The 16,819-nt window shown below is 46.5% G+C and overlaps 2 protein-coding genes across 2 annotated transcripts; one reads left to right on the top strand and one right to left on the bottom strand.

Annotated features, from left to right (window-relative positions):
* Window positions 1-2,734: 2,734 nt before the first annotated feature.
* T265_05219 (hypothetical protein) lies at window positions 2,735-12,750 on the top strand (the record flags this gene model as incomplete). The annotated part of the gene is made up of 3 exons (XM_009170174.1): window positions 2,735-2,943; window positions 7,802-8,152; window positions 12,508-12,750. The coding sequence occupies 3 exons, from the start codon at window positions 2,735-2,737 to the stop codon at window positions 12,584-12,586; spliced, it is 639 nt and encodes a 212-aa protein (XP_009168438.1).
* On the bottom strand, window positions 8,330-14,253 carry T265_05220 (hypothetical protein; the record flags this gene model as incomplete). Its single annotated transcript, XM_009170175.1, has 4 exons — window positions 8,330-8,545; window positions 9,985-10,100; window positions 10,478-10,669; window positions 13,890-14,253. The coding sequence occupies 4 exons, from the start codon at window positions 14,251-14,253 to the stop codon at window positions 8,330-8,332; spliced, it is 888 nt and encodes a 295-aa protein (XP_009168439.1).
* Window positions 14,254-16,819: the final 2,566 nt, after the last annotated feature.

Raw genomic sequence — 16,819 nt, 5'->3', positions numbered from 1 at the left:
CCATTCGTTTCTTGTGACGCTCGTTGGTTGTGACCAAGACTTGAGCGCGCCATGGTGACGTTGATGGCTCTATAACTCCATCACGCAACAGGGTATTTATTTCCTTGCGAATAAAAAGTTGATCAGGAAAAGACTGACGTCTGGTTTTTGTCGCGACAGGTTTACAAATCGGTGATAGATTCTGGAACAAAGTCGGTTCAGGAACTTTAGCAGCTTTCAAATTGCAAAGTGAGACAGGTGGTCGGGAACCGCCGAATGGTATTTCTAATTCCTCGTGCACGTTGAGGAAGTTGTGACCGAGCAACACATCAGCACATAGATGCGGCAGAACGGATAGCCTGACATTTTTGTAATCGAAGTCGTTTAGCTGTAGGTGCACCAGACAATGTCCAGGGGTATCACTCACAAAAGATGTGTTAGCCATAGAGATTTTGCTTCTTGATTCAAGTACTCGTCAGCTTTACTTATTGACGACTGATGCTGAGATATAACTCTCAGAACTACCAGTATCGACTAGGGCTTGGAGACGGACACCGTTAACATGAACATGGCCAATCGCTCGTTGTAGGCATACGGGAGCAGACGCAACAGTGAGCGCCGACAACAAAGATTGAGTAGTCGCCGTCTGTGGCTTGATTTTCTGTTTGGAACGACAAACTGACTGAAAGTGACCCTTTTTACCACACAGCTTGCATATGGCATCTCTGGCGGGACAGGCTGTTCGCGGATGTCGGCTATAGCCACAAAAGAAACATTTATTAGTTACCGCAGAAACCAGGATTGTATCTTCTGACTGGGCTGTATCTTGAATTAAGCCACTTTGTGGAGCAGCGTTGCAAGGGTTGGATGAGATGGGTACTTGATACGACAATGCCTGTTTGTATGCCGATTCTAATGCTTTAGATTTTTCTACGGTTTCACGTAGCGTCAACGTATGGTGCTCCAACAACCTCTGGCGGATTTGAGTAGACTGAATGCCCGATATAAATGCGTCCCTGATAGCTTCGTCACGACGTACATCGCCTATCACACTTTGATAATTACAATCAACAGCTAACGTCCGTAACTTTTGCACATACTGATCGAGTGTTTGCTCATTGTCTTGTTTGCATGTGTGAAGAACGTGTCGAGCGAAAATTTCGCTTTTGGTGGGGGCATAGATTGAACAAAGAGTATCGACAGCTTCTTTGAAAGTGGTGCACTCAGAAACGGATTTATAGACAGAAGGAGAAAGATAATTGATCAAAAGTTCCAGTTTGTCCGGATTATGCGTCTCAATACAAGATAAAAAATGGGAGAATGTACGATACCAGTGAGTCCATTGGTCGGTTGCATCAGGAGCGTATGGATCCGCATCAAATCTGGCTGGTTGAGCAAAGCGTTCCACGGATGAGAAATAATATGTTGAATAAATTGTAGTGGGAGTCGATGACCTGAGTAAACTGACCGCCATTATATCATATTTTGGCACGCACTCAGTCATGCTTCTAGTCGTGCAGTCTCTGAACCCGCAGTCCAAGAAGAAGGGTTAGAGGTTGTGGAAAACCTTTACATACGTCGATAGCCGCATTAGCTCCGATAGCAGTGTTTGAAGTCTGTACCTTCAGTAAGGACTATGTTGTGCTTTTGCGGGACGTGACCTCTGCGGACAAACGATCTAGGGGTCTTCGACTTTCTGACCGCCGGTATTCCAGAAGCGTTTCTGGTATCGAATTGTGTCAACGAATTCGTAGCTAGGTAATTAGAAAACGTATTTGTTGTGCAGGAGGTGTTTCGGTCGTATAAAACATCCAGTAACTTCAACGGGGGCGGCTCGGCCATATGCTAGCCATGTCTAAAGATCGTCTTCCGAGGCATGTACTGTATCTGCTTCAGAATTGGGCAAACCGCGAGATGGGCAACCTGTGACTTATAAAAGGGTGAAAGATATTGTGGGGAGTTTGGGTGTCTTTTGTGCGGTCCGCCTTACAGAATGGGGTCCTTGAGGTTGGGTTCAAAACACGGACATCCCGGTCAGTAAGTTCGCATCTTAACCGCTGAGCATGTTCACCATCACCTAGCCTCTGTATCAGGTGTACTTTGGTGGGCTCATTCAGGGCAGCTGCATCAACTAGAAAAATGTATTCATAGCTCTAATACCAGGACGGAAATGTCACACCATTATCCGAGTCGAAAATTTAGTATTAGTATGTTACTGAGGAAAAGAGCTTCCCGGTACGCTGAATCATTTTCCGCTGCTGTTCATGCTGATTTTGTTGTTGTTATATTTACCTTTTTTGTTCCAGTTCCAGTATTATTGTTTAATTCCATCGTGTCGAGGCATTACATCGCCTCGTATGAGTAAGGAGAACGTGAGTGTTTAGGCCTTCAGTCTACCATGTAATAACTGCCTAGATGGCACAGGATGGGTGACCAAAGGCGAAACAGCCAACATCGAACTGTTTATTCAGTAAAAACTCGCTCACATGAATGGTTTATTTATTGCTTAGTACAGTCTAGAGACTGGTTGTTTTATATTTAACAGATTGCTTGAACTTCTCTTACTGATGCGTGCGAATACAACCCTGTCTAGGACCGCACTGTGAAGGGGCTTACGAGGACTTTATGCCTTTGAACCAAAAGATCCTCAGCATACATAGTCTGAACGTTGTCCTTCAACCATTCTTATATTGCTTTCTCATGGTGCTCTGGCTTTAGCATATTTTCAACCTGGGGTCCGTAACACAACCTTTTAATGGAACACGATGGCTTTGGATCCAGGTTGACTTCGACGCCGTATGAAAAGACTTTTCGAGATGCCTCGGGTCGTTCAACCTTCAGACCGTCCAATCTTTACGAATCATTCGATACTGGCTATCACACCGGTGCGCCATCCTGTTCCACCCAATCTTTTCTCGAATTCGGTATCGCCGATGATGTTTCTATGCTCCCTAAAAGACCATCGTAAGTACCTTGTTTTCTCCGATTACCAGGACCAATTCACCTTGCTAGGTACCGTGGGGTAAGACGCGTTGATATTATCGCAGCCCTACTCGACTTCGATCGTACAAATTACCTGGTGGAACGTATTGTAAGCTACTTACCGTTTTGCGATCGTATCACAATGTTGGCGGTGTCAACCCGGTGGAAGTCTCTTCAATCAGTCCTGCCACATTGCTTTAAAAAAGAGCTGTTATTTTCAAGTGACCCGAATGAGAAAGAGAACTATAAGTTGTTCCACTGCAGGCACCTCATGAACCAACGTATTCCGCTGTCGGGCCTAAATTCAATGAATCTTCCTCGCCGCACAGTGAAGTCTCTAATCACCAATGAAAATCTGGTACGTTTACAAGCCTACTCTTACGCAAAAAATATTGTGCAATAACCTCGATGAACGCAGCCACACTTCTATGTGTGCTTCCTATTGAACGTCTGGAAATGAACACTACAGAATCCCATTCAATGTACGGTCGATTTCCGTTATCAATTGAATTTCGGGCAGTTATTTACTGCTTGCCTGTGTATGTTAAATCGCGAGCTCAATATGAGCACACTTCAGTCATAAATTTACAGAGCTTTTGCTCAGGGCGTGACGTACTAACCGGAAGGTGGGTATTTTGGAACATCCATGATTTTCTTCCGTTCCTGTCTCACCGTTGGAATAGCTCAATGGTCAAGGTGCCAGCTTGCGGACCAGAGGGTCGTGGTTCGACCCCGACTGCTCCTGTCTAGGCTTGGGCAACTTGGCAGTCAATCTATCAGCCGTAAACCGTGTACTATATGTACAATGGTTCTAGCTGCTATAGTTTCGATCACTGGAAAGTGAGAGAGTGTGGGACATACAGCCAAACCTTGGGGGCGGTGGCATGTTTGGTTAGTTCGGGAATTTGGTCGCTACACATTGAAGGCGATAACTCTGATGCATGAGCACCACTGACTGCGCGATTGGACCACTTCTCCCAGCGTTATTAACCATTGGTGAGTTGGGTCCCGGGGTCCCCATCGAGGGAGGCGGAGGTCTTCGCCCACCGGCCTTCTTCAACCTGGTAGTATCCCAGCCCTTGTACCTCCCTCCGTTGGTACAGCAGCTAGGCACCTAAAGGGTTCTACAGCAGAGTGATCTTTTCTTTCATTATTAGTACTGTATTTCTCTTTTTCTCCATCCGGGTTGTATGCCAGCTATGCAAAATTAAACGAATTGACCGACTCGATGACGTAACCGAATCGTGTCTTCGTTTTCACTTGTTGGAGAGGGGAACCCCATCTTTCTAGACTGTTACTACGAAGCACAGTACAACCCTATTGGAACATACTCACTGAGATCAGAAGAAGGTTGGTGGGATGCGCTCCAGCTACCCTCGGCCTTCATACAAATGTTGGGAATCAGTCTGTGACGAAGCCATCCACAATCAGGAATCAACAAAAACTTGTTTGCCTGTACTCCGATTTAAAACGTAATTTTTTGCTACATAAGTGCGGAAATTCGGCACAGTCTAGGTGAGCGGCCGCATACTGGTGTACTATGACAGATGGAGTTTCTGTACGAACTTCAAAGACCAGATGTGCATTGGCAAACTCTTGGCATTTGTGGCCTTGTGAAGAGTTGAATGTATCAAGCTACAGTACGTGCTGTGTTATCATGCGATTGCGAGACTTGGTCTTTGAAAACGCAGGAGCTGAAGCTTCTTCGGGTACTTGACTATCAGAACTCTGGCTGCAGTAGGCTACCATAAGCGAGTTCGCAACTAAACGATTGGCAAACGAATACTTGGTGGGGTATCCGGTACTTGTACAATGTATTCAGCACCACACATGGTGGTGATCCGGCCATATGCTACAAATGTCGGATCAGTGTGTACCGAGGCGAGCTTTTTTCTGGGCCGAATTCGTCAGTTGGCAGAGTATGACGTGGGATGGAGAACTAAAGTAGGTTGTAAACAGTTCGCGTGCGTTTTTCCGGAATCCTCTCTGTTCTTGGCTGGAGACAGTGCAAGATTTGGCTGCTAACCGGTGATGTTTGTGTCCTGTCCGGATTGGATAAATCCTTCGAGGAGTATGTACCTCTGATGTCTGTGATGGACCACTACTGGCCTCCTTGCCACTTTAGCAGTATCATCATCATCATCAACTGCACTGAAGCTTCACTGCTGTACGATCACAATCTATTTAAAATCCTTATTTTGAAGAAAGGAATAAAAGTAAATGGGACAGGGACTTAGCGCTAGCCTCCCGCAATTGTTCCGAGGTACCCACACTTCAGACACTCATTCAGACAATCTGGGTAGAAACTGACAACAAGGACGTCACTGACATCCAATAGGCGCCGTATCTTGCAGCGTCTCCTACCATTCACAGTGGAGATCACACGGGCCGCATGCTGGGAGGTGAGTCGGACAGTGAGTACCCAGACTTTTCGTAATCGCTTCCACCCCCTCCGCTAGGTCGAGGGTTTACCACCTCTCTGCTTCCTCCACTCTGAATTGGGCAGGAAAAGCTGCACTCCTCTCGGCAAACGATGATTGTGCATGCACAATATATGACCAAAATACCACAACTTTTTTGCTGGACACGTTTTTCGATTAAAGTTCGTGTTTGTGTTTTCTAGTCTCTTATCATTGCAGATTCTCGGGCACTGGCTTGAATGAGATACTAAGACAACGGTTGTCGAAAACCTGAAGGCGTTTCATTTCGGCTGCAGACAGAGGCCACGTCTCGTAATCATACGACAAAACAGCTGGTGCTTTAGCCTGATACTTAGGCCTCCTGTTTGTCCTTCCCTTGGTCTAGGTAAACTAGCATGGCTGTGCGGACGTCAGTCCTCACACTGCTATCAATGATGTCTGTGTTGCCTACGCATGATGCGGAACAAATCACTACGTCCATAGTTGAGATGTCCATATTCCTGATTACGAGATCTTTCTGTATTACTTTCTTGTGGAGCTGTGCCGCAAATAATACGTCTTCAACGTTGTCAGGTGTGGCTTCTTTGTTTAGTAGTCTTCCCTTTTCCGGACGAGAATCTCCAGAATGTGAACATTGCCTAGTCGGAAGCACATCAAGGACAACTGTTCCATTAGTTTCTCCTTCTGTGATAGCTTCACGAGTAGGAACAGATTGTTCACCTTTGTCTTCTCAAGTTTCTATCCAAGGTCAGCTAAATCACCCGCCTAAAGTGCAAATTCACAAAGCTTCTGTTATCATTGCATTTCTGGGGAAATGCATCCCTACCAAACGTAATTCAGGCAATTTCCTAAAACATTACTTCGGAGCAGGGTTAAACCAATTGCATATAATCTGAAACGGATTGCGGAATCACATCTCCAGGTGCTAGAAAAGGATATCACAGACCTACCTGTTCGTTGTCCACTCCTTAATCTAGCGCTGTTGAGTCTCTGCCAGATCAAATTCTACAAACACAGCGAATCAGTTGTGCGCAAAACTGAACTGATGACAAAAGGCTTTAAATTCATTTCCTCGGAGAAAATCACGTCAAATTTAGCATAAAAGCTTGATAAGTTTACTGTCAATATTTCTGGCGTAGCTGTGAGCGAATCTCAGAAAGAACCATTGTCTGTTAGGTTATAATTCTGTATACTACCAAATAAACGCTGACGCAGTTTGAGTACTTAAATGAAAAGACCAAACCGTTACAGTCTACAGCCACCGGCAGTGCCAGCTAGTTCAAATCAGGTCTGGTCAACCTGGCACATCAGTCTGAACAAATACCAATTGGGCAAGCTAAAGAGCCTGGCTCAGCTCGGTTAAACCGAGGGGATCAAGATGAGAAAGGGAAGCGAGTTTCTTGATCGACAGCATGCAGATTGACGCAGTAAAAAGAGTGGAACGCCAAGTCAGCAACCATCCTGAGAAATCTTATGTAATGGGTTTCATTGAACGCTTATCATCGACAGACTTCAACACGAAGCTTCTGCACCCAGCATCCGATACGTCCTGTGTCTGGATCTCCATACCATAAACTTGCCCAATGACTGTTAACAAAATTCAACCAATGAGATCCAGCATCTCAAAGATATCTTCCAGTTTGTGAATCTAGTACGGAGCATCGAGACCACAAACAAAGTAATGAATTTCTTTTAATGTTGGCTACCTTTCCTTAAAGGATCTATATGAGCGGTCGTGCAGTTGTACACAGCCATTGTGCGGTTTTCTTTCAACAGTGCGCACTATCGAGCTTTAAGCAGCTCAGTAGTTAAGATCCGAACTTACTGACTAGAAGGTTCGTGGTCCGAACCCAACCACTGCATCCCAGCAGGTCCTCCTTTCCGGCATGCAACACTTTTGTGAGCAGCGAAAGATGATTTTTTGTGCCATCAATTCAGGTAGTTTGCTAAACTGTGCATAGCTGCAATGCAACCCGGATAAAGAAAGAGGAGTGCCCGGTTTGCCCAAGCCTAGACAGGAGCGACAGAAGAAAATCATGGATGGTGGGTTTCCGATTGCACATCTTTCGGTCAGTGACTCGTCCCTTAATCAGTTAGTTATCTGAAACTGTGAATTCCTGATTGTCTTGTGCTTATGTTGAGCGTGAGATGTAATACACATAGACAAGTAGTCAATAATTGCCCGAAATTCCACTCCCCGCGGACATTCATCGTGCCTTGTATGAGATTCGATAGTGCTCATTTCCAACGCATGTCTGCTCTTAGGGGCTATGCTAGAAATTAGGCTTTGCCGATTACCTACCAAACCCAACTTTTTTGTCAGGTGATGGCAGTGTGCAGCACTGTCCTTTCTGAGAACGAACTGAGGACTTTTTCTGGGTTTTGTGAGTGTGGACATCCGTAACATCAGGCTGTTTTAGGCACTATTCCGTCGGTGGCCGGCATCCAGCCACAGTGAATTATTACATCAAATCGAATGTCGCTTCATTTTTCGATTGGATTGACGTCATCCATGCTGAACACTCGCTCTGTCCACCTCATTTTGCTTATACCACGGACGCGCCCCTTCCCACTTCCTTGTTGGTACAGACGCCGGAAGAGCTGCACATCTGTCCAGTCTGTTCCGGTCCTGCCTATCACCGTGCTTCGGAATGGCCCAATCGGCTTCATTGTCAATCGGTGACCTGTGGTCTTTCCGTATGCTTCGTGTGCCATCGTGAACATTCGCCAAGCGAAACCTGTCCGATTCGCGAACCCCGCCCCGTGCTCAGGTGAGCCCGTTGTTTTGTGAAAGTCCTCTCTCTCTCTCTCAGCTCACACGTAGTTGCCGCCTTGGTGCTACCTTTCCGGTGTATCATATGCCCATAAAAGTTCAAACACGTGATTACTCCATGGTACAGTGTTCGTGATACCCACAAGCGATAATTGTAGGTGTCCTACAAGTTTTATCACAAGCTGTTTTTCTGTTCCACTAAAAAGCAAGATGAACTTCCCATAGACGGATCGAAAACCGAAGCGGTTGGGACTGTCAGAACTTGAATGAAACACGGTGAAACGCGAGTTTTCGACAGAATCAGGACAAAATCCCCACCAGACACCGAAACAATGGGTCTAGTGTAGAGGCAGAGCATCAGTACCGTTCTGTTGATAAGGTGATTGGCTTTCTATGGAGGAAAATGTTGGTAGCTCAGGTGGGGTAGATGGTCGTTGGCTTCGACGAATGAGGACACAGAGCAACCAATGGATCCGCCCGACCGAACAACTAATCGCGGTCAAAGGTCATCCCCGGCTACCAGCACGTATATTAACACACACACGTAACACCGCTCAACGCACAACCACTAACCCACCGCTACGCACAACTACGCTCCCCAATAACGCACTGATGATGTCACCTCGATTGGTGAAGAAACGTCTGCAATCAAATTGTTCATCTCGGAGAGCAAGCCAACGACCAAGGTGATTGGCTGTTTTTATTTCTTCAGTCCGCATTGTGGCTCCAAATGGAATGAACACAACACTTGAGCTTGTAGCATTTGTATTTAGCGATGGATAAACCGTGGATAAAAGTAAAATATATGGGACATTATCCGCTGCTAGTTTTTAACACAGTACCCTTCTTTGTGGAGAGGTTAAGAGACTTTAGTACAACCGTGAGTTCGCAGCACCACCAACAATGCTTATTTAGCTGTAGCGATACGGTTCCATACTGTAATAGGCGCGGATAATGCTCGGTTCAAAAGAGTAGAAGTATCATGTACGTCCATACTGATGAAACAATACGTTTACAACCACCTGTAAAGCGCTCAGGCGGGGAATCGAACCGGTGTCAACGAAACGGAGTCTGTGATGCTATCAGCTGGGCTGCCTGGGCCCCGGATGAACCTCACTCCTCCATATGGAGACCACTCAGCCACACATAGAGGGCCTTTATGCGGAGGAAATGACTGCATCAACTTTTGAATGGTTGATGTTCATCCTAGGAGCCGTCCTTGCTAATTAGTGGCACAGCAGTACCAAGGGAGTTAATTTTTCAAAGGTTGATTGGAGAGGGTTGTCTCGTAGAGACATATACACCTTTGCCCCTTGTCTGATAGAAATTCTCTCTATATGTATTGCGTGGGACTATTCGTCTCCCATGATCCTTGTCCCTTCAATTATTGATCATGACGTTGGCTGGTCACTGGCTGCATCTTCTCTGTATTACAGTGATCTCTTTCGGGCTCAATTCTCTCTTCTCACCTAACTGACCTGCAGCTGACACATCACTTCTCATTCTAGCTTCTCAAACCCAAGTTCAAGCATTTCATTTTTGCATCTTCTTAACCCCCTGCGAAAAGACTGACTGCGCTGTTCTGAAGTAAGTAAATGCGTCGCTGTGGTTTCCTTAAGCATTCCGACCCTTCGTAATCACATGGGTGTCTCACACTGAGTGGAGATAGGTTCACTACCTATGGAAGAGGTAATAAAACTTCAACTGCAGCGCATAAAGTTCTTAGAGGGTATGAATCTCTTAGTGTCCGAGTGCACCGCATACTCGGGTCGAAGTAGGGTTATCCGCCTCCCGAGCAAATCCCTAGACTGGATAGGGAACGGTCCTCACCCAAGAGGGCAACAGACGTGAAGAAACAGCTTCCAGGGATTTTTTGCAACTTCTAACCTGGTCAGCTGGCTCTTCATAAAACGCCGTTTGTAGTACCAAAAATTGGTGTGACCAGTCTTCAAAATAAAGTCACTGATCCGAGTCAGAGGAAATCGTGTGAAGATCTCCGTCATGTGGGGTTTGTCGCAGAATCGACCGCCCAACTGATGAGCCTTTTCGCAAGATATTCAGTTCTCTAGCAGACGACACGAAGAAAGTTCGGGATTTCATTTCTGTCGCTACCAAACTAACCATGACGTTACGGTGTACATCGGCATAAATGGTCGTGGGGTTCATTGCGCGTCCTGAATGATTTACGACCATCCAAAAAGGGTGTGGACTACGACCAAGGTCACCGACTGCACAGTGAACTACGTATTTCAGACTACCATCTATGGGTATTGTCCAATTGAGGACGGCTTTTGGAGCATCTTAAGAAAACCGGAACACTCACTAGTAGTTTGTGAAAAGGAGGCTAGATGGCCCAAATGGTTAGAGCGCGAATTTACTGACCGGAAGGTCCGTGGTTCGAATCCGACCTCCGCCTCTCGACTTTCCCTGTCTAGGCTTGGGCAACCTGGTAGTATCCCAGCCCTCGTGCTTCCTTCGGGTGGCATGGCAGCTAGGTACCGGAAGGGTGCTAGAGCTGAACGCTTCTAGTTCGTGAAAAGTCCTTACTATTTTGATAGCTCAAAAGAGTATCAATCTCCATTAGCAAACTTAAGCAGGCTAGTGATGCTCCCTGTTCCGACCAGCCACCAGAACAAAATTGACTGTTGTTCCGCGGCATATAGTGGGAACTACCGGGGAAACAACCTCCACCGGTTTTCTGCACGTTCTTTCCAACTCTTTGACACACCGCCCTGAACCACTTGATAGGCAACAGGCCGGAGCATGCCGTCTCTTGAGGAGTGGACTTACGAAAGATATGTCGCGAGCTGTTGAAGATTGGCAGTCAGAACGCGTTTGGAAGGGGGATTCGTTGCAGCTCTCCGAAATTGGAGAAGGCTGTTGCAGTTCATTTGTGTCATAGGCACCAACCGGTTAAGTACTGGCACATTATCTGCGAGGTGGATGGCTCCTAGATGTGAGTCCTAGATGTAACAAATTTCGTAATGTCTGCATCAGTTTTTGTGGGATTAGCATGACTTCTTCTCAGAACATCCGTCAAGCCAGTAGAACTGACTGGTTTCCACTGGTGCCGTATTTGTGCTGCTTAAATCTTCGCCACGTGCTAGAACATCGCCAAACACCTCGGAAGCAGTCTTTCCATTCGTAGATGTTAGAGCGGCCTTTATTAATTCTGTCGCCCGGGATGTCCGATGGGAGTGTTTGTTAACAGACAACGTTCCGAGGAAGATGTTCATGCAGTCAAAGAACTAGTGCTCAAAGAAAGTCAGAGCAGAATTCAGACTTTCCCCCTCCAAGATGCACTGTGATAACAGCGCCTCACTGGTTTCAGAGGACACGGTAATCGATCCGCAGTTTGTATATGGTAATATGTTGATTGACTCTACCGTCCGGGAGATGCAATTTGTTTTAGGCCACCCGTCAGTTGTTATGGCAAGGGACGGGCTGTCCTTTGCTTTCAAAAAAGCAACACTCCCTCCAGGAACGGTGAAAAACTATGCGCGCTCTCATTTTGGACGGAGACAAGCTACGACTGGTCGCTTTTAAACCACTTCCTTTTCCTAGGAGGATGTATATCCCTCGGTGGAGATGAGATCTCGCGAAAAATTCATGATCTCGTATTCACCGATTAGCGCATCCAGGTTACTGAATTCGGAAAAACAGCTACGGTAGTTTCACGAAAGTAAATGTTTGAAAAGCATAGAGCAAGCTGGTCAGTTGTGTTTTTCGGAAGAAGTTGTTCATCTCGTTGCCTTCAATTCGTAGCTATCCGTTCCTGCCTCCCCAGACCATCGGCAAACGAAACTGTAGCAGCTAGAACAATTTTACTGCATGTACAACTGAGGATGATGGCCAAAACTATCCTAAACAGCTAAGAATGTCGGTCGACTACTTTCGTCATTGCATCGGCGCTCCCAACGTCGTTTAGCTGTACCTCATTCAATCACACAGCGGTCGATTGCGCTCTGTTTTATTGATAAATCAGCTGTTTTGGGTGTCACAGTCAGTCTGAGCGGTTCCAATTATCCCGTCTAACCAACCTGATACCAACACGAGGTGAAGTGATCCCGGGCGCGGTGATCTATACTCATCTAGCAGCGTAAATAAATAGTTGCTTAGATGACCACCAAAGTGCGCGATGGACCGCAGGTAAATGCCAGGGACTTCTATCGGGGCACTGAATTTCTTAGGAAACAGTCCGCTTAGTAGATTGTGCCTCATTACGTGATATTTTAACCCAAAATCTTCTGTGGTCTTAAAACGTTTGTTTTTAGTTGCGGAGGGGATGGGGGTAACCATCTGTTGATTCCACTATTAATATCTTTATTACCAACCAACCCCCCCAACTTTTAGAATGCCATCCCCTGAATCAGAACCTGTTCGTGGCCGTTTAAAGCGGAAGCTCAACAAACTGGCATTGCGACGGTTGTGAATGGAGACCATCGGATGCCTATCTACAATGTTTTCAACATTATTTGTATGCTCACATATATGGGATCCCTAGTTGTTTTATCTATTTTTATACTTATTGTTGTTTATATTTTCCATAGTTCTATGTTCTCTTGTCATTATTCGACATTTACAGTTAAATTATAGCTAGTGTTCTGTTTTCAAAAACCGCCCCTTTGGGATTGACGAGGTTTCTAGTGTCACTGCTACTCTGATCTCATTGACTCGGAGGAGGGTTAATCACTTGACTTAATCACAACTTGCCTAGTTGGGTGCATGTTGTTGCCCTGTGGCCGGTTCGTCATTTTGGAGTACGCTCGGACGGCACAGCGCTGGACAGTCGGGCCACACGACTACTGAGTGTTATTCGTCACTTGTACCCGTAACGACATCTTGCCTCACCTACTGGTAGCCACGTGAGAAACCGAAATTCAGATAGCTTGGTTTATCTTATACCAGTTAGCTGATTATGCCATCGCCTAGATTACTTGGCTATATCTCCCCCGTTCTACCGTTTTTCTGTAAGTGAAAGCATCGGGAGTCGACGTACCCTGTTATAGCTGATAAACTGAATTCACTGAGCTGCTTTTGTAACGATAAATCAGAGGCGTGATAAGACACCAATTTGAACCAGGCGACATCGGACAGAGAACGATTCCCAATGCAGCCGCTCGCTAGTGTATTACCACGCCGTTCCACCGCCAACTGTTTGGTGGAAGATGTTTAGAACCTACAGGAGGAATGATACGTCTGGCTGAGTCGGGAGCTCGAAGTCGCTCCCTTGTTTTTTTCGTTTGATGGGAAGCTCAATTGTTAGTCCCTGAAGACTGCCGGTTCCTGACTCATCCAGACGAAGTAACGCCTATACCATCTGGCCACAGTAGAATAAGGTCGCATCTAACTGTTCACCACAAAGTGTTTTATTCAGTCCTACTTTCTACGCATGTGACATGCTCCGAGCTACCGAAATGACAGGCGCTGAGTCGCTCCACAAGCGTTTGTACTATGTGCTTTTTAAATTCATTTTTCGATTTTAACAACTACATTTTGTCATTGGTGCGTTATGGACTCCAGCATACTGCTCGATTTTGGCAGAGATCATGGAACCCAGTACTAAGTAAACAAGTGTGAGCGCCACAATCGGCAGCTGGAGTACCAATGGTTAGCCAGGAATGTTTGGGTTCAGTTCTATCCCCGAGGTCAAACTTCTGAGGGGACAGATTTTACTGAATACTGAGACTCAGGTGGGTTCTACCTTTTTTGTTTAGAAGCCATAAAACAAGGACAATGCGCGTCAGAGATTTTAGTGTATGTTAATGAATCAATACTCTGATATGACGTAGCGGGTAGAGCTGAGTCGGGGCGAGGTTGTACTGTTGCCTTGAATCGTTCAGCTGTAACACCTTTCCGGTGCCTAACTGCCATGCTACCCGAAGGAAGCACGAGGGCTGGGATACTGCCAGGTCGCCCAGGCCTAGACAGGGGAAGTCGAGAGGCAGAGGTCGGGTTAGAACCACGGACCTTCTGGTCAGCAAATTTATGCTCTAACCACTTGAGCGATCTCGCCCCTGTTGCCTTGAACCGGCTGAGCGACATGGAGCAGCTCAGTCCCCCCACAAGATACGATAGTGGCCTGAAATTTGTGCACATCTGGTAGACGATCGCCGTGTTGAAGGTATGTATATGCACCCTGTGGCCTATAATCCTGTTTCTTGTCCGGAAGTAGTGTAGGTATGTAAGTATTCCAGGCGTTGTTATTCTACTCTACCGGTTACGTGCTTTGAATGGCGAATTTCTTCTTGTGGGTCTACTGGACTGGACCTAGACCTTGCCGATATTTGAACTAAAGTCATTCGAGATTTCATCCTGCCAGCCTATGCTGAAACGTCGAGGAGCACTGTGAAGCCGTCTCATCCTTGTTTTGGAATCATCAGCACAGCGCATCTGACAAAACTCAGAGAGTTTCCAACCTGGTACTTTCCGGTCAGTGGTTGAACACTTAACCGTTCGGCCACGAGCAGTGTGATTTGCTCGCACTTGCGATAGCATTACTCTTGCACTACACGCCCTCTGAACTTGTCTCCAGACAAGCGGATACGTTCACACTTGGGTGATATGTGATGTTAACCCGATGAGACGGCTGGTAGCCCCGTTTAACGTTGATTACTAAACTGTGGGGTTCTCTTCTTCGGATGGGTTACTAATCAAATTAACAGATCTTCAGAAGAACAAGTGGTATTTTTATAAGGCTCAGGCCGGCCGTAACATATCCCCAAAGCACGCTCTTTTGAACCGACCGCCACACAAAAAACAACTGGGTTGGCTTTATTACGAATCAAGTGTACAGATTCAGTTGGTGGAATCGGTGTGGTAATGCTGCCATTTGACTGAGTGGTGTTTTGGTCATACCCACCCGATGGAAACGTTCAAAACACTATCCCCAGCGATCAGAAACATGAGGAAGACGAACGGAATTTCTTGCTCTAGTTCACTTATTTTCCCTGGCCCACGTTACTGAATTTCGCCGAAAAAACCGATTTTGTGCCATGCCACCCGAAGGGAGTATGACCCGCAAGATAACATCACGTTGCCCAAACCTCCATAGTTGAGTTCGAACAGCGAGCTGAACGGTCAGTAAGTCGGAGATTCAAGCGCTGAGCTATCCCGTGCTCTACCCACCATGTGTCCAAATTTTGTGGTCATTTCAGCATGAAATACCTATTAGATGTCGTGAATAATAAGATAGGTAATCATTCAGCTGCAACACGCCTTCGGTGCCTAACTGCCATGCAACCCGGAGGGAGCACGAGGGCTGGGGTACTGCCAGGTTGCCCAGGCCTAGACAGGGGAAGTCGAGTGGCAAAGGTCGGCTTCGAACCTTATGGTCAGTAAATTCGCGCTCTAACCACTTGGGCCATCTCGCCCCATATGGACGTGTCGTAGACGTTGCATAGTCATCGAGCTTCGCCCTACTCGCATTACGTGGTGAGATAACAAAATAATACACAAAAAAACGAGAGAATAACTGAGGTTTTCGGCGACTATGAAGCCATACAAAATAGCCATTTCCTAACCAGTGTGTCAGAAAGGATGTACGTTGATTGGACGGAGTTTTTCGCGGTTGTGCAATCATTTTCACCCATAAAGTACGAGCAAGCTCAAGAGTTGCGTGGACCTCAAGCAATCAGAACAAAAATTAAGGAGTCAACCGACAGAACTAACCAGTCAATCACAGTCAAAAGCCAATCAATCAGACACGCTGCTATTTGATGCACAACCACAGACGCAACACTCTTTTAAGTCCCTTCAGCTGGTGACAAATCGCTGCCCCGTTCAGCAAACGAACATACACAGCTATGTGAATAACCTGAGCTATCCCCTTAGTAGCAAGTGGCACTGAACTGCGTTCTTTGGTGAATAGCATTAGCAACCGATGAATTCTGTGTGGAATTTATACAACAGCTTCAGAACCCCCATCAACATTGTTTTTTATCATCATCGTCAGCTGTAATAACTGCGTACTCGTCGTACAGTGGTTGTAGCTGCCGCAGTTTCGTTCACCGATGATTTGGGGAAGGGGGCTGCGTATTGGAGGCAGGAGCTGATAAATTGGCGCATAAACCCAACATTGTCAGTGGGCTGTCAAGTGGGGGGATTGGGAAGGAGGCTAAGCATTGAAGGTAATAGCTTGGATGCACGAGCGCCACTGAGGCCGCGACTGGGCCATATTTGACAATATCTCTAACCATTGATGTGGCCCGTCTCGGGGTCCCCATCCAGGAAGACGGCAGTGACCAGCGCAGCTGAGCTTGCTGGTAATGGCTTTCATACTTCGCTGCCAAGTCATTGGTTGACCGCCTAGGGCTCTCTTCCACCCTTCACGTGGTTGTGCGAAAAGAGCCCTTCGAGGAAGTCGGTCGACTGGCATAGGGGGCGAGACGGCCCAAGTGGTTAGAGCGCGAATTTACTGACCGCAGTGTGATCAGTTCAGCTATCGAGGCTGAGTTATTTCTCCCGAATACCATTCGACGTACTTCAGCATTGCCAATCCGGTGCTCTTCGGGCAATGCTCCGAAGACATCGATGGTTAAACACCGAGTTTTTCAACCGATCAGCATTTGACTGCCTGCAACTAGACATTCACACCGACCCAACATCAAGGCAGTCTGACATGAAGGACTGTGCGAATGCATTTAGGTGCTGCAGTGCCCAAGTC

This window comes from Opisthorchis viverrini, assembly GCF_000715545.1.
Source record: "Opisthorchis viverrini unplaced genomic scaffold opera_v5_95, whole genome shotgun sequence".
NCBI lineage: Eukaryota > Metazoa > Platyhelminthes > Trematoda > Opisthorchiida > Opisthorchiidae > Opisthorchis > Opisthorchis viverrini.
The sequence above is the reverse complement of the archived record's forward strand: the minus strand, read 5'-3'. Positions and strand labels throughout refer to the sequence as shown.